The 26216-nt window shown below is 31.1% G+C and overlaps 1 protein-coding gene and 1 long non-coding RNA gene across 2 annotated transcripts; both read right to left on the bottom strand.

The window, feature by feature from the left end:
* Positions 1–1099: 1099 nt before the first annotated feature.
* LOC128158221 (uncharacterized) lies at positions 1100–22672 on the bottom strand. Its single transcript, XM_052820978.1, has 7 exons — positions 22337–22672; positions 22011–22118; positions 21105–21249; positions 19507–19652; positions 18473–18529; positions 12885–12944; positions 1100–3693 (listed from the first exon to the last, which is right to left on the bottom strand). The coding sequence occupies exons 1-7, from the start codon at positions 22413–22415 to the stop codon at positions 2288–2290; spliced, it is 2001 nt and encodes a 666-aa protein (XP_052676938.1). The 5' UTR covers positions 22416–22672; the 3' UTR covers positions 1100–2287.
* A 554-nt stretch (positions 22673–23226) lies between these two features.
* Positions 23227–25960, bottom strand: LOC128158743 (uncharacterized). The gene is made up of 3 exons (XR_008240038.1): positions 25892–25960; positions 24763–24840; positions 23227–23303 (listed from the first exon to the last, which is right to left on the bottom strand). It is a non-coding gene; the product is annotated as an uncharacterized LOC128158743 (long non-coding RNA).
* Between the last annotated feature and the right edge of the window lie 256 nt (positions 25961–26216).

Genomic DNA, 26216 nt, shown 5'->3' with positions numbered 1-26216 from the left:
TAATTTACCGTATTTAGTACGTAGATTGGGGGATGGAGGTTAACCAAAGACACCGGTCAAATACCAGTGCATCATTTAATTGATTACAAGATGAAGGTCCCTTGTTACTCATTCCTTCCAAAGCATATGATATTCAGCAACTTCGGGTGGACATTTAAGATCGGAAAAAGAAATATGCTCTGTATACATGCAGTGTTATTGAAAAAATGAGCTGGTTGAACAATAATTTCTCCATTGGTATGCTAAAAAATCCATGTGTTTCAACAGTAACCCTCTTTTCATACCCTAATCAAATAAATCACTTCAATAAAATAATATTAACATTAACGAACATTAAATTATTATAAACTTAAAAATAAGCATTAGGATGTGGGTTAATTTTCTCCCACTGATCTTCTAAAAGATCATACTGTTTTTGATAAACAGAAGTAAAGTATCCTTTTTCACATCATATTTGCAATAAGCCAGTTGAAATATATTATACATTGATCTTCACTATTCATATCTATAAATCATATTCGTTCGGGCATAGCCCAATATACTACATAAGAATTAAATTTGCTGCACACTCAAAAAAGGAAAATGCAGTTGCTAAGCGATAAAGTTTATGTCATATTTGGATAACTTAAACCTCCCAGGTTTTTCTTTCTGTGTAAATTGTCGATATTGTCTTATGAGAAAAGAAAAAAATTCTCATCTAGAAACTGTTTATCAAGTAAGCTGAGAATGCAATGAGTTCTTTTTATAAAATATATTACATTTAGCTAAACAGGTAAAACCAATCATTTATTGTATATAAAACTTTCAACTATTCTCACTCAACCCTGAAAATTTTTTCAAAGTGCGTTCACTTGGTCCAAAAAATAACGCACTTTGAAAAAAATTTTCAAAGTGTGTAATTTTTCGAAGTGCGTTTTAACAGTGCATCTTGCAATTAAGTATTTCGACGAACAAACAGCATGCCAACTAAAATTTTGACGATAGATAACATGCATCTTAATATCTTTGATTTTTTACCTCAAGTGACAAGGTGAAGCTCGTATTTGTTCATTGGTTAATGGTAAATATGATTATAATAATGATGATTATGATACTTTATTACAGATGGTAACGGGTTTGTACATTAATTTCCCATATGACCTTCCTCAAACATATGTATGTACAAGTAAGCAAAAAAAATAAAATAATAGATACATAAACAAGAAAACAGAGTAAATAATACAATATGGTATTAAATCTTTAAAACGTCTCTTCGTTATGCTTAAAAAGGGTTAAGGTGGAATGTAACAACATTGTTAAAAAAATTACAATTGGTCTAATGTAAGAAATGATACTCTTCCTTCAAATAAAAGCAAATATCACCTGATCTGAATAAAAGAAATTCTAACTCAAATGATAGAAAATATCAACGTAGGACAATTTCATTTACAAACTAGGAAATTCGGCTTTGAATTGTTACTCATCAATTTAATTCAAATGATTTATTATGCTTCCAATTTAGAAATATTGATGATATTTAATGTTTTAGCAATTTGATCGGCCATACTTTGAAAAATGATTTCCTTACATTTTCTTTTCATTAGACACATTTTTAGAAGATTCATTCACAGTTTGAAAAACAAAAATAAAAAAAATAAACAATTGTTTATCACTTTTCATGATACTTCAACATACAATAAACTAAAAATCTTGGTCACAGTATTCCACCTTAAAACGTAAGCATTCCATTGGTACATGTAATGCGATATATATGCATACTGAAAACAATATTTTTACATGCTTTAAGTCTGTTCATTTGTTGTTTGACAGGACCAGTTCAAATCTAAATATATATTGAACATGCGTAAAAATAAATTTTTAAAATCGAGAAATATTTGGCGACAATTTTTTTTTTAAATTTAAGTTTTAAATGTTAATGCATATAAATGACAGCTCACCAACTTGTTTTCTACGATTTGAATTCAATAACATTTTTCAAAAAATGGTGATGACATCATTTACTTTAATCATTTTTGCATGACGTATGTACATGCAACTTTTTAATTCTAGGGATCAATATGTTGTCACAAAATAATACGTCAAAGTTCATAGTAGAGCAAAAAATACACACATTATACGAGTACATGTAGTTGTACTTGTTCAAAAATGTAGTTTTAATAAACATTTTATGTAGATTAAAAAGGACAATTTAAAAGTTGTAGTTTTGAATCTGTGTGTTCAACTTTAAAATTGCAACCTCTTCTGCTTTTAATTTATCGTTCATTGAAAGTTTTCGTATTTGTGATGTTTATTTCATTTCTTGAATGGCATCTTCTATAATGTTTCTGATTTCATTATTGATGAATGATTCCGGCTCTAAGTATTTGGAAAGAACGGGGATAGTGACCCCACACTTTTCTCTATACTCTTTTTTAAGCATGCACCGAATTACTTCTGTGTCAAGGTGATCAATTGCCCTGTCTAAAGCAGTTAATCCTTTGAAGGACACCGCTTTAAGATCCATTTTACTGTTACAAAAGATTTTTAGAATTTCCTCTTCACTTCCATCTGAAGGCTCCTTTTTCTGCACTCCTAGATAATGTACAGCTGTAAGCTTATGTTCACTTGTTTGGACATCCAAAAGTTCTTCAGAAAATTTGTTAACAGCATATTGACAAATATCTATGTTCTTCCCAAGGCACGCGATATGTAATATTGTCTTATGGTCTTTAGTTAAAGAACCAATCTTCAAATTTTCGTTGAGGAGGAATTCTAATATCCCTACGTTTCCACCTTTAGCAGCAAAATGCAATGCATTCCATCCATGTTTGTCTTCCAATTGAATCAGCTGTTTAAACTTTGTAACTAGGAGTTTGACGCTGTCATACTGAGCATATTCGCACGCAATATGCAGACATGTTTTCTTTGACTTGGTTTTTTGCATTATCATATGACATAAATTTGGGGTTTCGTCAATAAATTTTAGTACCTTGAAATTAGACATTGATGCAAAATGACATACATTCCATCCGGACAAGTCGGTGCTTTCAGGATCAATTTTGTTAGACTCATTAATTAGAAGGTGTTTGCAAAATGTATCATCATCTTTTAATTTTTCACTCATGCATGCAATATGTAAGATATTAAGTCCGGTTTTTGTTGTTTTTGAAATGTCATAATCAGCTTTCTTTAAAATATGTAGCAACTGGCCATTGCCTATCCATGCAACCCAGAAAACTGGATCAAACTCTCCCCAAGCATGTTTGATATCATTTTCCATTGTTTGTTTTTCACCACTTTCTAGATTTTCGCAAACGCCTCTTGTTCCTGTACCTGTTGTTTTTGCCGTCTGATTAAATTCAATACTTAATCTTCCAATGAGATCCTCTGTCATATCGTATTGTTTATATCTGATTGCAAAATGCAGAGCATGTTGACCTCGTATACACTTATATCTTAAAAGGTCTTTCGAACCATAGGCTATTATATCACGGAGTATGATAGTTGACCCACCTTGAGCAGCATAATGTAAGAGCGGACATCCATTTGCATCACACTGCTTGAAAATTTCCATTTTGTTATTTGGATTGACTCTTGATTCAACAAGATATTGAAATCCAAGGTGTGATCCAATAATACATTTTTGTTTTAACAGTCGAAACAACTCAGAATCTTCTATTGTATAACTGGTTAAGATCATCTGATAAAGCTGAGCTGTAAACAAACAAAAATATTATTTAAATGAAGTTTGCACACATTATTCCCTTAATTTATAAAACAATTTCCCCAACAGTTTTTATATTATATCTTCAGTGCCCTTGCCTAGGATAACACAACGAATCAAAAAGCTAGCCCCATGTAGGGTCAAAATCGGCCCTGTAAAATGGCAAGAAAAACCCAAAAGTTTAACGAGTTATTTTCTGCATAAATTTTAACCTACGTTAATTACTAAGTGAGAAAATATTTGTCATTTGAGGGAATATATCGGAGATTTACAACTTAAAATTCAATTAGATACCCCAAAAATATCACATTTTTCTCAAATTTTACACAAAGCACAGAGGGTCATTATTTAATATAGATATCAATTTGAATATATCATAAAGAGGTTTCTGGTTTTGAATAAAATCTAATGGGGCATACCTGTGTTTATATCATAAAACATTTAAACGGAGCCATTTCCCAACAAGTTTGAATATTTCAAAAAATAGATATTTATAGATATACTGTAAACGAAATAAAAAACAAATGTAAAAAGTCTTTTAGTTCTTAAGGTGCCTCACTACACCTTGAAATATTTTCTCAAATCAGCAGAAAATTGCTTGATTATGATAGAAAACATGAAGGATAAGAAGTATATATGTCAAATAGGCGAAAACATGTGCAATTTTACATAAAACATGATATTTTCAAAATTTTCGTTTAGTAAACATGAAAAAAAAGCCTCAGGTGGATTCGAACTCATGACCTGCGGTTCACAAGCCAGATACTTTAACCACTGAGCTATGACGATATACATCTGAATCGATTTATACAAACAGTTTAACAAAACATTTAAATCATCATCGTCTCGGTGTAGTGAAGTACCTTAAAGAGGTTCGCTTCTTAGGTTCTGGGTAGCCATTTTGGGTCACTTCTAGTCTGAACATTTTGCATAACATATTAATTGTAGAAGTATATTTATATTCTACTATGCCAAATAAACTATATTAAATAGAATTGTTTTTAAAAAATTACATTTTTAGAGAGTTTAGTAAGGGACTATATTTTGTACCGGATGGTTTTAAGAAGATTTTCATAACTCACTAGTTTTAGAGTACTGTTATTTTAGGTTCGAATTCCTTATTTTCAGCGCAGACCAAACTTCTAGATAATTTGTGTATTACGATATATTCATGATGATAAAAAACAAATTTAAGCAATATTTTGATATTTCTAGCGATATAGTTTGGCATATTTATCTTATATTTCATAAAAATTCAATCCAATTTTGGCCTTAAATTAGCTTATTTCATGCTATATCTCAAATTTTAGAGTTGTGTCCCCTACTTGTTTTAATTTTACATGATACATTTAATGTATGTCTCTTTGTATGCAAAGCTTTGGAAAGATTACATTACTATATATTTTTTTTTATTTGCGTTATAATTTGATTGCTCTAAAATTTGTTGTTGTATTCATAATGTATTGGCCTTTGAAGCCCCCAGTAAAGCAAGAATTTTTAAACTTTGACTTAATTTTACTTTTATAGTCACTACATGTGTTCAACTTCACACTGTATTAAAATGATTACTAAATAACAATTCAAACTATAAATATTTGTTTGATTTCTTCAAATTATCAATTTCTATGTCAAATTTTAGCAAAAATAACAGGAAAAAATCATTTCTGTTTAGGGTCTTATATTTCCATAAAATGGCATGTGAAATGGGACACAAATAACATAAGTGAACATTATAGGTCTTCATCTTTATATCCAAGTGGTTTTCAGTTAATTAACATTACTATAATTATTTCAGTTAACAACCTCCTTAAGGTCAGACGACACATTCCTCGGGCTTCTTTTTTGTATCTCCTCGTAATATAGAGTTCCAATAAAAAATTTATTTTATAATTATTTTCAAAATGATTCTATTGATAATGAATATATGCCTAGATGGCCGAGTGGTTAGAGCTGTGGCCGCTCACTGCCAGGAGCGTACTAGGTTCTAGAGGTTGTGAGTTCAAAGCCCAGCCCCGGCCGATACAGAGTTCAAATATAGTGAATTTCGCTGTGCTGTATATTTATTTATTTTTATATTAGCAACGCAAGTTTATGTTTAAAAAGATTATACAGGAAATTGCATACTCTAGTATTTTGCAGAAATGCCTGGTAAGGTACCCTAATTTTTTGCAAAAAACTTATCAAAATAGTAGTAAACCATTAACAAATTCCTGGAAAAAGTTATATACAATTGAAGAACGTGTGGTCTGACCTTACGTTATAGATTAAAATCGGAGAATTATTATGTTTTTAGTTTGCACAAATTGTTTATGCCTAATTCATGGTATTTAATTCTTTAGAAACTTTATCCATGGATATCCTGTAAGATATATAAGTATAAAATGTATTGTAGAATTGAAAACAATGATGAAAAACCTCAAGAAATATGTGATCATATTAAAAAAAATTTCTCAGGTCTACAAATGGTTGTCACAAAGTTGTTTTGCAATCCTTTTAAAACGTATAAGAAGCAGTTTATAATTCATATAATAGGTAAATTAATACATAACTTTTTTTTATTTTATATATTTATATATCTTTCTATATCTGTTTTGTTATATAAATAAGTGCCAACAGGTCCACATACCAGGTGTGGTCGCTGTTTTGCTAACATAGGGGATTAGAGACTTGTAGTTAGTGGATTGTGGCCCTTCGTGTTAGCATAGGCAATATCTTACTGTACTAAAAGTGAAATATACATGTATGTTTGAACAATCCTGAAACCATTTTCATTACTTTTTTGTCAATCATTTTTTTATGTTATTTTCTTTTCAAATATGTTTTTACTCATAAGACCTTATGTCGAATTCTCTGTATGAAAATATGCATGTCTACTTATATTTAAAGATCCTATACATTTATGTTGAATAATTATGTAGTAAGTACTTTTGCTTTTGTTTTGAGAACAAATGTCAATAAACAATTAAAAAAAACAGAAAAAAACCAAAACAAAAAACCAAAGAAATTTATCCATGGATATTGATTCATAATCCAGTTTAAATAGCGAGATTTTACATTGAGTTATTATAAGAATACGGTCTTCGAAATTTGGTAAAATTTAAGATGTATCTTAATAATGATGTAAATGCAAGAGTACTGTATAGTCATACAAATACGAGGCAGTCAGAGTGAATCAAAACAGATGTTCGGCATACCAATCTAATATGTATTAACATTAGATATTTAGAGCCTTGGCAGCCGCTTAATTACTCATTCATGATTGATAGATGTTGGAACCACAGCATTTGAGCTAACACTTCAGAAAAAATGCTTTTATTAAAGACAGCTTAGAAAAAAAAATATTATTGTTAGTATCCGAAAAGCCTTGGTTTGTAGAAGCTTCGTATCTTCAAATTAAAATGTCCATTATAAATATATAATGATGATATTAAATAAATATGAGCATATTACATTTAATTTTTTTCGCAGAAGATTTCGCGGTCTCCTCTGAGACCGACTGCCCTTCAAATTTGAAATTTTTTACGAAAAAAACAAAATTGAAACGAATAAAGGTAGAGCCACGAAACCACTTGCAATGGCTTCGGCAACCTTTTTGGCTGAAGCAAAGGTCTTTTTCTTTGTTTTATTTATGTTTTTTATTAGGTCTGTCCACCTTTCAGGTGAAAGACCCTTTGTATTCTTTTTTATTATTATTATTTTTTCTTCGCTTTTTTTCCAGGGACAGCTTTTCTATTTGAAGAGATCAAGAAAAAAATATGTCTTTATGTTATTTACCATTAAAAGTTATGGTACCAAATGACCCTTTGCTTTATAACTCCCAGAACTTACAAAGTTTTTGCCCTTGTGTACAAATCGCTTGTTATCGTTTCTTCTTTGAAACAATAAGAGATAGAAACTTAAAACTTTTACCAATGTCCTCAGTACACTTAGAGGGTTTTTCAATCTTTTCATATCGAAAAGATCAGAGGCCCCCTTCTAGTAGTTATTGCCCCTGAATGTATTTAAATTCCATAAATTCATTTCCAACTTTTTTATTATTTGTCATAGAGACTTCTGGCCACTTGGAATGGAAGCGTTTATCTTGGCCGAACAAAATGACATATGTCATTTGGAAATCTGTTAATTAACGAGTTTTTAGATCTGTTTTGTTCAGGGTGCTAGAGAAAAACTTTTTCATTGTTGTAGTAGGACACCTTAAGACATTTAAAAATATAGCCCCTTGGCTCACACTTTTGAATAATGACAGAGTAAGTGCCCCTTTTATACTAAAAATATGTAGCGCTACTCCTCTGAAACTGTAAGATATAAATAATTGACACTTTTACCAATGTATTCAGTACACTTTGAGGGTTCTTCAATCTATTTATACCAAAAGGATCTGGGGCCCCCTTCTAGCAGTTATTGCCCCTGAAAGTATTGACACTTCGATAAAATCACGTCAAACTTTTTACTATCTATCATAGAGAATTCGGACCACTTGGAATAGAAGCGTCTACCTTGGCCAAACAAAATGACATAAAGGTCAAAGGTAAATGTCATTTGGAAATCTATTAATTAATAAATTATCTTTTTTTTAATACAAAATCATAGTTAGGGTTTCAATAGCTTGCTGGATTGCGCAATAAGGTATTCAAGTCCTGCGGTTACTCAAGTGGAACTTGTTTTTGCAGTCAACTCTTTCATTTTGTACAAAGACAGCAAACCTCTAGAACACTTATTTCTATTGTTAGTTTTACTGCTTATATGAGTGTGTAAAGAATATTCACTTGATTAAGTTTTGTTCAGAGTAAGTGGAGAAAAGTTCAGAAAACTAATTTCATAAATGTTTACGATATATACAACATGGAATTCTTTAACAAATGGCTTGAAATAAAAAAAATCTCTTTAAAATCTATTATCCTTTTATGGCTTTGTGGTTTCGCATTTTATAGAAGAACATATATCATAGGTATAATAATATACCTTACTGAGCAATCTAGCAACTCATTAAAAAATATCAAAGTGGAAATACGTACTTTTGTACGGCGGCGTGGAAGGGCCAGATGAGAAAAAAAAATAATCTTATTTGTTCGGACGAATTAGCTATTTGTTCGGACGAATAAGTTATTTGTTCGGACGAATTAGGATTTGTTCGGACGAATTAGGATTCGTTCGGACAAATAAATTATTTGTTCGGACGAATTAAGATTTGTTCGGACGAATTAGCTATTTGTTCGGACAAATATGTTATTTGTTCGGACGAACTAGGATTTGTTCGGACAAATAAGTTATTTGTTCGGACGAATTAGATATTTGTTCGGACGAATTAGGATTTGTTCGGACGAATTATGATTTGTGTCGGACAAATAACTTATTTGTTCGGACGAATTAGGATTTGTTCGGACGAATAAGGATTTGTTCGGACGAATTAGGATTTGTTCGGACAAATAAGTTATTAATAGTGGTACATGTATGAGAGAGAGAGAGAGAGAGAGAGAGAGAGAGAGAGAGAGAGAGATGTCATAATCATGGATACATAAATGTGAAAAGTCTAATCAGTTAACATGATCATGCGCGGATCCAGAAAAATTTACCGGGGTGGTGGTGGTGGGGGGGGGTCTGATAGATAGTTTTGTTTGCGGGGTGGGGGTGCAAGGCCCCCCGACCACCCCGGTTCTAGATCAGCGTATAGATGTACATGTATGCCAACTCTAGGCAGCGCAGGTTTTTTCTTAACTAACTATAAGTTTTATTTCGCGCAATGCCAGAAGAAATGATTCCAATAGTCATAATTATATGATTCCGCAGGTGGATTTCGATTGTCGATGTTTATATTGAAAATGTAGTCATTCTCCTGTTTACTTGGGACGCTGGACATACGAAATTATCTTTCGCCTTTACTTTATACATATACATGTATACGATCAAAGTTAACTGATATACTTCGTGGAATTGTAATAATCGCACAGTTACTTTTAAAAGTGACTTATAAAACAAGCTAATTTTTACTTATACTTTATAATATAAAGTCAGCAAAATATCACAACATCCTAACTATAATGCAAAAAAGTAATAAAAATAGAATTTAATGATAAAAATACTTATTGTCCGTCAAATAGACCTCTGATGACGTATTTGCATGTTAAAATTATCATATGGCTTTGTAAAGTTTTCCTATGTTTGGAATCTTAGGAGCGCAAATATAAACATTATCAATAATCATAACTGATTGAATAATCATAACTGATTGAATCAAGTTATGGGGAAAATTAAAATAATTGGACGATTTAAGGTGAAATAAAAGCTTACAAAACAATTGACAATTTTATACAATATTTTCAAAAGGTTGTATCTCATTTTTCTTAACTATTATTGAAAAATTTTGTTTATGAATCATACTATCGTAAACATCTGACGCCTATTTTCATCGGTCGAATGCGGCATCCAGGTTATTTATAGATAAAAACTGCATATGATGACGACTAACTTTGATTTTGTATCGACGATTTTTGATGCTATGTCTGATTTTAAAAATGAAATAGATTCAAAGTTGACTAATGAGACAACCATTAAGGTTAACATTAGTTTTAGACTATCGAAAACCCAATGCACCATGATAATATAACTCCAATCCTTTAGATAGATAGAGTTTGAAAATTGAGCTTGACAGCACAATATGTCAGATATTGCATACATGTCAGATAGTATACATGTAACACCTATGTCTATATTATTAACAATTTATCATTTGAAGGAAAGGGGTGGCTTGACCCCCCCCCCTTTCATCTACATCATTACCAGAGCAGATACATGTAGTCTAAATATACATGTAGTCTTTATATTATAAAGTATAAGTAAAAACTAATTTGTTTTATAAGTCACTTAAGTAATTTTGCGATTATTACAATTCCACGAAGCATATCAGTTAACTTTGATCGTATACATGTATATGTATAAAGTTAAGGCGTAAGATAATTTCGTATGTCCAGTGTCCCAAGTAAACAGGAGAATGACTACATTTTCAATATAAACATCGACAATCGAAATCCACCTGCGGAATCATATAATTATGACTATTGGAATCATTTCTTCTGGCATTGCGCGAAATAAAACTTATAGTTAGCAAAGAAAAAACCTGCGCTGACTAGAGTTGGCATACATCTATACGCGGATCTAGAGCCGGGGTGGTCGGGGGGCCTTGCCCCCCCCCACCCCGCAAACAAAACTATCTATCAGACCCCCCCCCCACCACCACCACCACCACTACCCCGGTAAATTTTTCTGGATCCGCGCATGATCATGTAAACTGATTAGACTTTTCACATTTATGTATCCATGATTATGACATCCTAATTCGTCCGAACAAATCCTAATTCGTCCGAACAAATATCTAATTCGTCCGAACAAATCGTAATTCGTCCGAACAAATAACTTATTCGTCCGAACAAATCGTAATTCGTCCGAACAAATCCTAATTCGTCCGAACAAATACTTTATTCGTCCGAACAAATCGTAATTCGTCCGAACAAATCGTAATTCGTCCGAACAAATAACTTATTTGTCCGAACAAATAAATTATTTGTCCGAACAAAAATGTAATTCGTCCGAACAAATCCTAATTCGTCCGAACAAATAACTTATTCGTCCGAACAAATCCTAATTCGTCCGAACAAATCGTAATTCGTCCGAACAAATCGTAATTCGTCCGAACAAATAACTTATTTGTCCGAACAAATAGGAATTTTTTATTTTTTAATCTGGCCCTTCCACGCCGCCGTACTTTTGAATGTAAATACATTGTATATTTATTTACAGCTAAGGAATATAGGAAAATGTAATAAAATCTGCAAATGTTATTTCCCCGGGTAATTTATTTTGACAGACATAAAATAGCACTTATTAAACAAAATCACATATTTTACGCTACCGCAATTCACATCTAAAAAGCTAAAGTTCACGTGGATCGGCGGTCACAAGACAAAACACAGATACATTCTAATCATAAATGTCATCCAAACATTTCAGTAATGCATAGCATTTATACTTTCAAGAGATTCCAATTCGTTTATCAGTAACCAGAAACCTAGTTGAAAATTTTAAGGTGAAAATAAAAATTTGATGAATCAAACATTTATTTTTTTTAAATTATGCAGGTCGTAGCCCTTTTTTATTTCTTAACATGTAAGAAAACTGCTTGAAAAGTAAAAGACCGATCGAAAGAACGTTTGCGTAACAGATTGATTAGTTAAAGTGTCATATCCTTGTACGAAATACAAAAGTATCATTAATACATATAATTTGCAATGTAAAGAAAAACTGTCAATAAGAAAATTTAGGAGACATTTTACACCCCCCCCCCCCACAAATTTTACAAAATATTTTGTTTAGAAATGACACATATTTTTTGTTCTTTTTGTTGTTCATAGTACAAATATCCTTCTATTAGTTTACTTGACCACCATATTTACACAGGTATCATCATATGACATCGTATATAAAAGTGAAGCAAGATTGGTATCTTCTTTATTTTTCAGTGTCTAGGATTTGAATAAGGACGGCCATATATGTTACATTGTATACCATTCGTTTAACATAAATCAGTATGGTTAACTTGCGTTTAATTGTTTTTTCATAACAATTCAAAATTGCTCGACATATCTTAAACTAAAAATTTACATCTGATTTTATTTTGTCTAATATGTACATAGACATCCTTATATGTACTGGGTAATTTTCTTACTAAAAGATACTCATAAAAAGTGTATCGTGCATTATTGAAAAAGGAGCCAAAAAAATTATGTTCAACTCGGACTTTCTTTTAATTTAAAAGCTATGTACATGTACTTAGCAATTATGGGGAAAAAAACAAATGACGATTTTCATCTCTACTTTTCATTATTCACCTGGTGAACTTGAATTGTACTTTTTTGCTTAAAATCTGATTCGATTCTTTTTTTTTTAATTTAAAAATAAATAGTGCTTTTTTGAAACGCTATAAATGATTGTTTTGTTTAAAAAAATGAAAACAAAAACAAAACAAAATAAAAAAACAATGATGTAATATTAAGTGAAAAGAAAACCAAATAGAGGCTTATATTGCAGACTAATATACATGTTTTTGACATTCCTTTGATGTCGATATATAACTTATGTTAACAATTTACCTTTATTGTAATAATGAAATTTTACACTATATACGTACGAAACTCATTTTGAAAATTGCTCTGCAGTCTTCTGTATCTTGGTTTGGTAATTTCAATGCCTGCAAAAATCATATGTTCATTAGTGAACAAATAAGTGATCCAGAAACCAATTAACTTAAACCTTTCTTATCTTCATTAACATTTCAAAATATATTGTAAAAAAGAAAGTGGTATAAATATTCTGATTCGTACGACAACTCATTAAATTATGTCCGTGCAAGCCCAATGTTGGTATAAGTGGCAACTAAACTTGTAGCTTTTTAGATGAATTAAAAAATCGAAAACACATAGATGTATGACAGAAAGAAAAAGAGAAAAAACATTAAAAACGCTAAGCATTTCCATTTTCTCGATTTAGAAAAAAAGAATAACTAGGAGAAATATTTAATAAGGTGCTATTTTTAAGAAAAAAAATAATTTTCATCTATTCCGGTTTATTAAACTCGAAAAATAAGCCAATTTTTTATTTTCATCACTCCATTATCTATATACTAAATTGTTTGTGAATTTGTAATTTTTGTTTAATTGGCTTGCAATATATTCTAGTTGCATTCTGAGCTAATATATATTCAATTGATGCACCACATTTTCTTCTTGAATTTTAGTACTAATTAGATGTGTTATTTTTAACTGCCAGTGGGCTACTACTGTTTTAGTCAACTAGTCAATATGTACATTTCAAATTAAGTTTAGGCCAGCCAATATTAAATATATTTTAGTCCCTCCACTGTGGTGTACTTTAATCACTCCACTGTGGTGTAGGAATATTTCCATAAAGGAACTACTTTACCCTTATATTGGAGTTGAGCCCATTTACGTAGAAAAATGACCCTCGGTCAATATTCAACAGGGGTCACTCTTCGTCGCTACACCGGTAAATCCGGCAAGAATTAGCTTAGTATTCAACTTCACGATTTACTAGACGATAAATTAGTTATCAAACAATATCATGTATTGACAATTTTTCGGGAATTATAAGCATTTAAAATATTCTGTTTAAATAAAACTTATATCTTGTATTACAGGTAATAATTGTTTTTAGAATAAAAGTGTTCTAGTTTTTATATCATTTCCATGTTTTAATTCAATTTATGTTTATTTCGAAGTTGTTATTATATAAATTGTGCCTGTTTGGGAGGGTAACAGTTGAAATTGACACCCCGAGAAAACCATTGTCAACCGACGCGAAGCGGAGGTTGACAATGGTTTTTGAGGGGTGTCAATTTCAACTATTATCCTCCCAAACAGGCACTATTTATTTTGTTATACTGAATGTCTTAGTTTTTAAGAAAATTTTACTGCTTTTATATAGGAATAACGTGAATTCTACAGCGAACCGTACGCGCATAATTTTCGCGCATGTAACATTTTTTAATGTTACCCGTTGCTAAATGTGTTGCTAACGCTGAGGGTAATAGAAAATATTATTAATTGCGTCTTAACCAATCAGATTTCAGTATTTAACATGAAAGTATAACAATAAGTGTTAGTATATAAAAAGTGTTTGTTTGGGGGATAACATTTGAAACTGACACTCCGAAAAAAAATCATTGTCAACCAACATGAAGTAGAGGTTGACAATGGTTTTGGAGGGGTGTCATTCTTAATTGTTGCCCTTCCAAACAGGCACTATTTATTCTATATATAATACTGAAAGTCTTAATTGTGAAGAACAGTTTCCTGCTTTAATATTTTTAAGTGAATTCTACCGCGAACCGTATGCGCATAATTTACGCGCTTGAAACAATTTGTTGTGTTACCCTGTACCAAGTGTGTTGCTAACGCTGAGGATAAAAGAACGGATTATAAACTGCGTATAAACAAATCAGATTTCAGTATTTAACATAAAAGTATAATAACTGTTACTGTTATAACATGCAATTGTATCTCGTAGGAGCTGAATACTGTGCTACAGATCCTGAAACGTGCTACTACACCCTGCACTGTTCAGTTCGTTACGCTTTTTGAACGGTACGGTTCGCTTTGTGAACGGTACGGTTCGTTTTGTGAACGGTACGGTTCGCTTTGTGAACGGTACGGTACGCTTTGTGAACGGAACGCTTCGCTTCTTGCACGGTACGCTTTGCTAAAAATAGCTGCACGCTTTGTGAACGGTTTGCGCGCTTTATTAATGAGGTAGGCGTGGCCTGAACGCTTTGATTTTTCGCGATATAATTTTGTTTAGTTTTTGCCCGATCTACTTCCGCAAGGTTGTAATTATGGCAAGAATTTTTCTTTTTTATATGATATATTGCAAAAGTATTTCAATCAATCTACTTAAAATCAGAACGTCCATCCGTTCCCCCGTTTTTGATACGTTGCGTGAACCGTGTACTCAGTGACAACCGGGAAGCGGGGGTAATTTTTAATTTTGATCAGTCTGTTATTATTAGTATTTAATTTAGATTAATGTAATCATTAAGATAGATTAAAAGAACTGTTTGACTTTAATCCGATATATTTTTGTTTATTCAGCGAGCTGTCGATAATTTTACAAAGCATCTTAAGTTTTTATTTCTATACATGTACTTGAGTTGAAGTCATTAAATACTTCTAATCCATTTAAAATTGCTATGATAATTTGCCCCCACTTTATTCCGATATTTTTTTAGTTTCCTTTATCGTTGTCTTGATTCTCGGCTAGTTGTTATTATTCATAATTCGTATGATCATTCTTTATTGCGTACTACTGTTGTACTAGTACTATTGCCGATCGCCGATTGCCCTAGTGAATAGACGATGTAAAATTAATGATAAGATAAACAATGAATATCAGATAAGAAATCTTGAAATCAACTGTTATATCGTTTTTTGACACGAATTTTTATTCATTTAAATATTGATTCTAGGATTTTCTGCACTTGTTTGTATACATAGATCATACCTACATCTCACCCGTCATCGCCTCTCTTATCTGAACTAAGATCGCGTGTTTAGTCAAAATATGACTATTAGTTTTTGTTTTTCCGTTAAACTATACATGTTCATGTAACATATTTCATACGATATGTACACAACTGGATATACACAACAAGTCAATAACTTTTATTTATATAATGGCCATATTTATCATTCTGTTGAACTCTCTTCACTGTATGCATGCGATTTAGCTGACGTTTTACATATGCTGACTAACACGAACAAATACCCGGTAATCAACAAATGAATGTTAAAAGTGATAAATATTTAATAATTTATCTAGTAACAAAAATAATACGACAGCGAGGGAAAACGACTCTGATCGCCAGTACATGAATTATAATCATGAAATCGGAGAGAAATTATTGTTGAATAATTTAAAATAGGAACACTCTTTTCAATAGGGATTTAAGAAAACATAAAATAAAAACGTTTCATTCGATAATTTTCTTCTAGCCATATAGGAGGAGCCAAGTAGCACGCGGCGCATGGCGTGATCTGTACTGTTATACTTAAACTGATTGACAGGCGAAGCACGTGGAGTCCTGAGATAAAATCCCGCTCAAATGACCAACTATAGACATCTAAAGCGAAATAATAAAGTTCAGTGATAAAACTTTAATTTAAGTATTATAATCAACACACAAATTCTCTCTCTCTCTCTCTCTCTCTCTCTCTCTCTCTCTCTCTCTCTCTCTCTCTCTCTCTGAGGGTGTATGTGATTGTGTGCAAACTATTTGGAATTATTAGATTTTTATTTGCATGAATTGAATTCATTTATTTTAGACTCATGGTTTTCACAACGATTTCAACACAATGACTAAAAGTTTGTACAGTGGACGATGTACATATAGATTGATCTCGACGGTTAAACTTTTGACGCTATTTCACGTCACACACGTATTAGATTGAAAATAAATTTTAAAGGAGCTGTGTTTGTGCTAACATGCACTTGTTATCTCATTCAACTATTTATGATGTAATTAATCATTTTTTGGTACATTAATGTACCCGGTAAATGATACTTTTATCGCAAGTTAATATGTGAAAATCCGGCATGTATAGAGTCGCTGAATTGTTCCACGGATCCACGCGCCGATAGTCTTACGTGAAGTTGTTTGTGTCCATTTCTAAAGACAGTTCTTTTGTTTTTTAGAGATTAAGAAAAGCCATGAAACTAACAAAGTAGAAGTAAGATATATTTAGACCATACACACGACATATTGTGATGAGTAACCTAACAGGTGTCCGTGGAAAGGTGTGAATACCGGCATCTCGTGTACACCTGTTTAAGCGTCCAAATATACAGAGTTAGTTGTAAAGTACAATAACTGCTAAAAACCAAAGAAAGACAATAACACCTGTTGTGTATAGAACCAAAGATCAGCTTCTGTACACGTGTTTCGCACGAGTGATTTTTGTTCATGTGAAATCACGACGCCATTACCAGCTATGCGGGAAATAAAGTTGAAAGTTATTTTATGGAATGCGTGTACTTTTTTCCGTTCAATGCTTGCATTTAATTTATCAAGATTTTGTACATGTATTTATTTACAATTAATCATACATGTATGAGTGACTTTTTGTTTAAATAACTCAAGAACAAATCACTCGAGTCACCGGTAATATGTGGTTGTCATTTACATTTTTCTGGGTCTGCATAACTTAAATCGACTCTTTTTCTAATTTAAAAAGGATATTAAATTATATATATTTCAACCCTTGTTTAGCCATAGTGTATAGCCTATATATTTCTAAACATACGCTACTTTTTTAACGTTTCGGGTAACGATCTCTCTCTCTCTCTCTCTCTCTCTCTATCTCTCTCTCCTGAAAATCACTTAAAGCTATGTAAAGTCCAGTATGTACCCGATGTTTCAAACATTTCATAAAAATAATCAAAATAGTGTAACCACGAATTGTGTGAACGTTAATAGTTTACAAGGTTTAAGAAATCGGCGATGCAAGTTTTGTAGAAAAAAAAAAGAAATGATTATGGTCTAAGAAAGGAAATTTTTGTGACTGTGTTTTAATAAGAATAACAGTTTTAAATCTTAGTATGTGTTATCTAATCCCGTATAAAAAAAGATAGCAAAATACTGAACTTTTCTGGTCAGCTATAATCTCCGTCCGTATTCATCGAAAGACATTAGGTCAAGAAGCCGTATATGGAAGTTGCACGCTTATTGCACAGTACGGTACGCTTTTTTGTCCGTCTGGAGGCGGGTCTTGCATAAATTATCTTGCACGCTTTTTGCACGGTACGGTTCGCTTTGTGAACGGTACGGTTCGCTTTGTGAACGGTACGGTTCGTTTTGTGAACGGTACGGTACGCTTTGTAAACGGTACGTTTCGTTTTGTGAACGGTACGGTTCGTTTCTTGCACGGAACGGTACGGTTCGTTTTAGAGGTGTAGAAGCACGTTTCAGGGTCTGTTGCTCAAAAATATTTCGATGCTTGGAAATAAAAAGAAATTGATTTAGCCATTCATATGTATTGACAATAAACAAAAAATATAAATCACATCCAGCATCTAAAAATGAAATATCTTTGTATGACTTCTTATTTAAAAATGTTATATACCGTATAAGTCATAAATGCACAACTTAATTCAAGCATCTATACATTTAAAGCAAGATACAAATTATATCACAGAAAAGAATCTTACCGTTTGCAGATTGAAATAGTGTCATTCTTTCCTCCTCAGTCATGTTTTCCTGATTACCTATAATTAAAAACAGTTTTTGCTATAACAATATATCTACCATTGAATTTGATTTCAAGCCACTATTTTTATATCTACATCAGCATAATAAATGAAAACTATTTTTGTTCTCTATGTTCCTGCATTTAAGTTTCTGTTGTTTTTTGACGACGTGCCAATTGCCTTTTTTTTTTTTGGTTTTGTTTAGTTATTTTTTGGTGGTGATAGGGTAAGGGGTGCCGTGCTAATGATTCAAACACTCTTTAAGAGTTTTTCTTTTAATTTAGTTCCAACTTCTGTGATGTAGCTTTATAAATCAAAATTTATCCAACAGCAAAAATATATATTGTAATCAGGGTACGTGAACAAGTATGTGACATGTTTAATATGTTTAGTTAAATATCTCTGGTCTTGACAGCTTTGTACATGCATCTTGACTACAAGTTACATAATGTTATTACATACTTGGTATCAGTAATACATGCTCGTGTTTATTTCTTGTTATAAATTAGGATATTGTTCCGGTGTATCTGGGATTAAATTAGTTTTTAAAAATAAAAACATCTCGTTTACAAAATTGTATGACTTTTGTATAATTGTTTGGTCGTATTTCAAAAAGTAAATAAAATGAAACTTTTTTTCTACAGCAAATTCGATGAAAATAAAACGCCAAAAATCCACAGTCCACAGTAAAGACACAAATTCAACAACAAATTTAACTGCAAATACCGTTTTAAATGTTCATTATTGATGTTTCATTTTTAAAACGACATTTTTAAGTACAAAAAATATTGTGTATAAGATATATGATAAAAAGTATATATTTTAATGATATTATATGTACATGTATATTAAAATAAATTCAAAGTTAATTATAAATTCGTTACTGGCGTTCTTTTCAAACTGATAGCAGGAATAGTTTAGCTATAAATAAATTGTTCAAAATGAATCCTAAACCTAAAGATTCTAAACTTACTTTGTTGCATTAGATAACCTACCTGGTCTTAAATTTTGACATGTACATTTGTACATGTACAGTTGGAGGCCGTTTAATCCTATCGAAAGGAAAAAAATGATTACGAAAACTATAAAACCGGGGAGGTATTTGTTTTCATTTCCTGATGATCTAGTATCAATGTTGCTTCTGAAAATATACATATTATAAATATAAATGCATGTATAAAGAAACTGGTTATATCGATTAATAAATATGAAAAAGGATAAAACAAACAACTCATGAAATATTCAGTAAGATTTTAAAGTGCATTGAGATAAAAGTACGTCATTTTTAATTTTGAAATTTCCTGCCTCATTTGATAATCTATAAAATACGTTCCGTGTTGATTTTTAAAAAGAGAATAGTTTCTCTTATTTCTAATAATTTTATTTATTTCCCGAAGCGAAAAAGTTCAAAGTAAATATATTGTCTATGTAAGATTCCGATGGTGACGCCACAAACATGAAACATCGTTTTAATCTCAAGCAAGCAATAATGTTTTATAATACATATGCATATTGTGCAGTGGATTCCTAATATTGTAAACCAACTTTTATTGCGTGCGAGAAATTTTCACGAAGATGCCGCATATATTTCTCGCCCCTATCAAGTCCTTGTATGGTAACGGGGTCCTGAATGAGGCTATCGTTTATCGTCAGTAAAGCGCAAAAATCGTTTATTTGTACGGTTATTTTTTAGATGATCTAACTTTTGCATTTTTTGACGATCTCTTTCAAATCGCAAAATACTGAATGCGCAGAAACCATATTCTATATATTTTTTCTTAAGTAACTTTTAAAATCGAAAAAATAACTGACGCAAACTAAAAATGCTAAATTTTCTTCCTATTTTCGCAATTTTTGTAACACGCGAAAAACCGGATATACGTAAGAGGGAAGTTATTCACTCATTGTAGAATAACATGAAATCTTTGGTTTTTTTGGAAATGAAATGGGTTTTATGCAAGGTGGGTGAAGTGTAAGTTAACACTCTTACTTTTTTCTCTTATACAAATGATTTGGAGATAATTTTGTTAAAAGCAATTGTCCATCCATTGAATTACAAATGATTAATATTTTTGTAATGTTTGCGAATGATATGGTAATTACATTTTTAGTAGATACTTTGCCTGAGTTAAAACTGTATAAAATGCTTTTATTAGTAAATCTCAGTGACCTATTAATCATTGTCACCTAAAGTATGAAACCAATTATTCAATTTCTTGTACATGCAAAATGTATCAATGTCATGCTGAATTAAAATTTAACAATACAACGCAAGGAAAAAAATATAGCATGACGAGTATATGCTAATGATAAATGAAATGCACTTAACAAGCAATTGAAATTAGATATATTTAATTGGTTTTCTTGTCAGAATGTTTAAAACTGTATAAAAAAAAGTGATTACATGTATGTTAAGCAAAGTGTTTTATGTTGCTCTGCAAAACATTTGCAAAAAAACTTCCGAACAAGTTTTGCCGACAGCGCCAAAACATCTCGTTTGATAGTATACTAGTAATATTTTTTGATGTCTATCTTCATATCGTTAAAATAGAATATCATTGACGTCGGTGAAATAGATTGTAAAAAGACTAACCTGGTTATGTCGGCATTATTTGGTTTTGTTCCTTCATCAATCGGTTCCGTTATATATGTAACTGTTGGATTCGTTATTGATTCAAGACAGTTACAATAACGATCCTCCGTATAACATTTACCATTTATACTTAAACAACTTTGATCTGTAACAATACAATATGGAGATGATGGAAACTAAGCAAAAAAAAAATATAAAGTGTAATTACTGCAAGTTTTAATTACTAGCATCATTAAATTGTACTTTACAAGTTTGTTTTTTATCAATCTATGTACAAAAATCAATCAAAGTATCTGAAATGTCAATTAAAGTCAGAGTATCTATTCTACTAAATTGCCCAGATATTATGTATATGACATCAAAAAGCTGATTGCATTATGGAAATAGTTCTTTGGGTGAGCGATGTGGTCTTTTATTTTATCTTATACAAACTAAAACAGTGTCAGCTATTTTTTAAAGACTGACATTTATTCAAAAATCTGATACATGTATGTGCATAGTCAGAAATATATCTGCATAGTCAAAAAACATCATTTATTCCATTGTCTTATGAAATATAACTTATATACCAAACAAAGAATACGACTGAATTGTTTTGGAGACAATAGTAATTTGTCATTTTGTAGTTGAAACAATAACTTACATAAACACGTCTTTCGAATTTGTGTATTTTGATTTGGTTTTAAACTGGTTGGAAATTGTTAGATAAAAGTTTGTAATCAGTTAATATTAGATATTTGTCATCGATTCTTTTTTATTGTTTCTCTAAAAATTGAACCCCTTTCCTTTTATTTCTTAGGTTAAAAGAGTCAAAGACGAGAATTCCATCAAGCTAAAGGAAATAAACAGGAACGACCCTGCGTGTAAGTAACTAAGAATCTCTAAAAACACAACTGATATACATACATTTATATGATTCGTTACTGTAGTAGTCATCGCTAGGACAGCCTTGAGAAAAATAACGACATTCATCTTGATTTAAAATGCCATTTTCCGTTAATGCCAGGCAGTGTCCTGTTTAAGAAAAATATCAAGAATTAAGCATCCTTAAACATTGCAAAAGTACGAATATTAATCAAACTAAACGCTGAAAATTGGCTAAAATAAAAAGTATATTTGAAGAAATTAAATGATAGTCTTAATAGCGCACTGAAATACATGTATGATAGTTAACCCTACAGTGTATATTTATCTCTATAGCACATTTGGATAAAAAAAATTACAATGTTTACCTTTTTTAACTTCAAATACTTTATGTTCGTAGCAAAACTCATAGAGCTGAGATGCCTTATATGGACTACAGTGATACATGTGTGCATTGGTACAATTTAGACGTCGTGACGATGCTTCCCATTCAAATGCATTTCTTGGGCATGAAGCAGCTTTATAGTATCCACTCCTGGAGAACTGTGTCTTGAGGGAAAAATTCTACAGTTTACTTTAATGTAAATAGACTGCGATATTTCCAAATCTGAATACATGTGATGAAGGCCTTAAGTCGGATGGCTTATTTTGCTTAGGATTACATCAAAATCAAAATTTTAATTCACATTTTGACATATTTTGTTATTAACAATAAATTTAATGAAATTAAGCAATGCTATACAATTTTATCAGTCTTTTTTCCCCTTTTTATTTGGTTTTTGTTTTGTTTTGTTGGCTTAGGTTTTTCTTTTTGTTTTGTCATCTTATATATATATATATATATATATATATATATATATATATATATATATATATATATATATATATATATATATACATATTTGGTTTTGAAATGTATTGAAATGGGTATGACAATAGTCTTCACTGAATAAAATGCAATGGTTAAAGTATGTATATATGAGAGTGCAAATGTCCTTTATATACTTTTTTTACAGAAATGCGTTTAATACAAAATTTTACATAAGAAATATCTATAAATAATTTTATATTATAATTTTATTGTATAATACAAATAATAAGAGTTGTTAAATCTTTTACAATCAATTATAAAAAAAAAACCTATTGTGAAACCCCCCATTTCCATTTTTAAATGTATATGGGGATAACAGTGAAGCATAACGAATGATAACCGACTTAAACAAAGTGATACATGTGTGCATTGGTACAATTTAGACGTCGTGACGATGCTTCCCATTCAAATGCATTTCTTGGGCATGAAGCAGCTTTATAGTATCCACTCCTGGAGAACTGTGTCTTGAGGGAAAAATTCTACAGTTTATTTTAATGTAAATAGACTGCGATATTTCAAAATCTGAATACATGTGATGAAGGCCTAAAGTCGAATGGCTTATTTTGCTAAGGATCACTGCATGTCTCTTCGATTACTGTAAGAAAAACCATGAACGTCAGATGATGTTGTTTATTCTTTTAACTAAATATTTACAGATATTATACTCTCTTTCGTACTTTTGGTGTTCAAAATACAAATACAGCCTCCCCCTAAAAAAATTAGTACAGTTAAACACAAACGTGCAACTAATTTTTGACTTATTTTTTCCACCTTTGAGCATTTTCAAAGTTTGTATCGGCTTTTCCCCCGAGTTATATCTATACTGTTTATACTTTTCGTTGCGCCGTGGCATCCGGTGACGTCATTGTTTTTAGTTAATGTTAAAGAGGACAATTCTCAATAAATAATTTTAATTGGTTTTAAGCCTCATATATATATATTTATATATATATATATATATATATATATATATATATATATATATATAAAGCACAGAGAAATTCACCTTGTTGGAGCTCCACCTCCGCCCCGGCCGGGGCTTGAACTCACGACCTCTGGAACCCATTCTCCTAGCAGTGAGCGGCCACCGCGCTAACCACTGGGCCATCTAGGCAAGACGAAAATCTTGCTTTCGATGACGAAGGGAAACTAGCGCGCTGGTCGCTCACTACACGGTCGTTTGAGATACTGGTGGAATGCAGTTAAACGACAATTTGAGAGGATCGGGACGATACACATTGCATAGATATATACATATAATAAGCACAAACATTGCAATAACTCTCAAAATGACATATACCTGCCCATAGTGTATATATATATATATATATAAATAGTGTACATAGTGTACATATATATATATATAAAACTTTGAACATGATATGGTTTATTGTTGACATAACACAAATTTTGACCGTGCGCCGTGATCACATTTTTGCAGAATTCGATTCTAAATAATTCTTAAAGATAAACATTGTTCAACATATAAACTTTTTTGATTTCAAATTGTTTGAAACTATTCCTAAATTAGGTCTACTAAGTTTAATAATAATATGACGCTAAGTAACATAGCTATGGTCAAAGTGTTCGTATATTTTATTAACCCTCGTATACCGATTGTGCACCAAAGAACCCTATTGATTCGACAGAATTATTTCAAAGTAAATGTATGAGCAATAATAGTTTACCCACATCTGATGGAGACAGTAAAAAAGCGTAATCAACCGCGTTATATGACATTGGTTATCAATGACACAATTCAAATCAAATCACGATCTTATTTGATGATTTATCATATCCACAATATTTTTTTTTTTGTCGAAACAAGGACACTATTTTTAATCTTGCATGTACTTAAATATATCTTGTGTAAGGGACTCTTGTGTAATATTATTATAATTGTTAATAGAGATAAGAAATTACCTTCACACCAACCGTCTGTATAATTGTTATCAATAGGATTCCATATACCGTGAGTAGCATGACCATTCTTTAAAAACACTAGACAACATAAAAGAAATTAAAATTTATTAAATATTTAGCAATTCTGTCATATTTTTAACCAAAATAGAAAATACTATGTCTTTCTTTAAACAATTATAATACTGTATCAATTATTCATTATGAATGTATAACTATATGGGCGGCGGAAAGGATCAAACTTTCAGTGTTTGTTTTTTGCAAAAGAGGCTGTTGGTTTTGTTGTAAACTGGTCTGTTTTTTTTTTTAGCATGTTTTAAAAATAAGTTGTTTGATTTTCACTAACACCGTCTTTTTTTTAACCCTTTCTACCGTCCATATTTATTTACTACATCCTGCATGAAAAATGTCTCCTTTGAAAGTAAAAGTGGTCATTTTAGAATTAAAGTTTGTGTCTTTGTAACAACAATGTTCATTTGTTGGTAACCGAAGTATATACAGGAACTTGCATGTACGTGCAAAAATGACACGGTTATAATACACCATTCCATGACCTTGAAATTTAAAGAGAAGAAAAACACAACAGTTGCCATGCATCACAGGCTGTCTAAGATCAATATTAAAGACACAATAAACACATCTCGCTAGCTTTACAATGCACTACATTGTAAGGTTATTTTTATTTCACACTTTACATCAATATTTTACTATTCTCTAGAAAGGCACTCAAAATACATTTCACCAAACAATTAAAACCTAATAATCACACATTAAAAATATAATGTTATGTTAGATTTGGAATTTGTTTAAATGTTTTAATTTAGTCAAATCCTTTTTCTACTTTCGGTTTAAATAAAGTATGCATACATTTGTTTCCTAATTGTTAAATGGCGAGGTCTAAATTAAAGATGTTAAATTCAATACCGTTAAAAGGACACTTACAAATAATTCTTCTGAAAATTTATTCATTAACTATGTAAATTGTTTGAAATTCTTCTACCTTTTTTTTTGTTTACTGATTTAAAAATAGATTTCCACTACATCCATTTACACGTTAATCGATTGTTATCGTTTAAGCAAACCTAAAAGATAAGCATTGGTAACAGGGAATACTTTTCAAATATAAACTCACCTTGTATTGCATGTAATTACTATATAAGCATTAAACTCACAAAGATGTGATCAACAGTGTTGTGTAGGTCGCAGATCAATAATTAAATTGCGTCGATGTTTCTTTCTTCAACATGTTGAAGCAAGTACTAGCTGCTCTATTTAACTTTAACAAACACTTTACATGCTTAACCAATAAACGTCATTACATTGTTCATATGATATGCATGAAATCGAGCAAGGACCTGCAACCTAATAACTTGCTCCTTATGCCGATTAAACTTTTTAAACATTTGTATTTGTACAGTTCCCCCTAGGTAAAAATTCAAAATGTTGTCCCATTTTTT

The sequence above is a fragment of the Crassostrea angulata genome, chromosome 8 (assembly GCF_025612915.1).
Source record: "Crassostrea angulata isolate pt1a10 chromosome 8, ASM2561291v2, whole genome shotgun sequence".
Taxonomy (NCBI): Eukaryota; Metazoa; Mollusca; class Bivalvia; order Ostreida; family Ostreidae; genus Magallana; species Magallana angulata.
The sequence above is the reverse complement of the archived record's forward strand: the minus strand, read 5'-3'. Positions and strand labels throughout refer to the sequence as shown.

What these genes read in the sequence shown, in the direction of transcription:
- LOC128158221 (XM_052820978.1), bottom strand. Translation starts at nt 22,415, where the DNA reads ATGTATCACTGTAGTCCATATAAGGCATCTCAGCTCTATGAGTTTTGC. An exon ending in CAGTAACGAATCATATAAAT is followed by an intron (nt 21,250 to 22,010) that starts GTATGTATATCA and finishes GTATTGTTACAG; the next exon opens with ATCAAAGTTGTTTAAGTATA. An exon ending in ATGTCAAAATTTAAGACCAG is followed by an intron (nt 18,530 to 19,506) that starts GTAGGTTATCTA and finishes TTTTAATTATAG; the next exon opens with GTAATCAGGAAAACATGACT.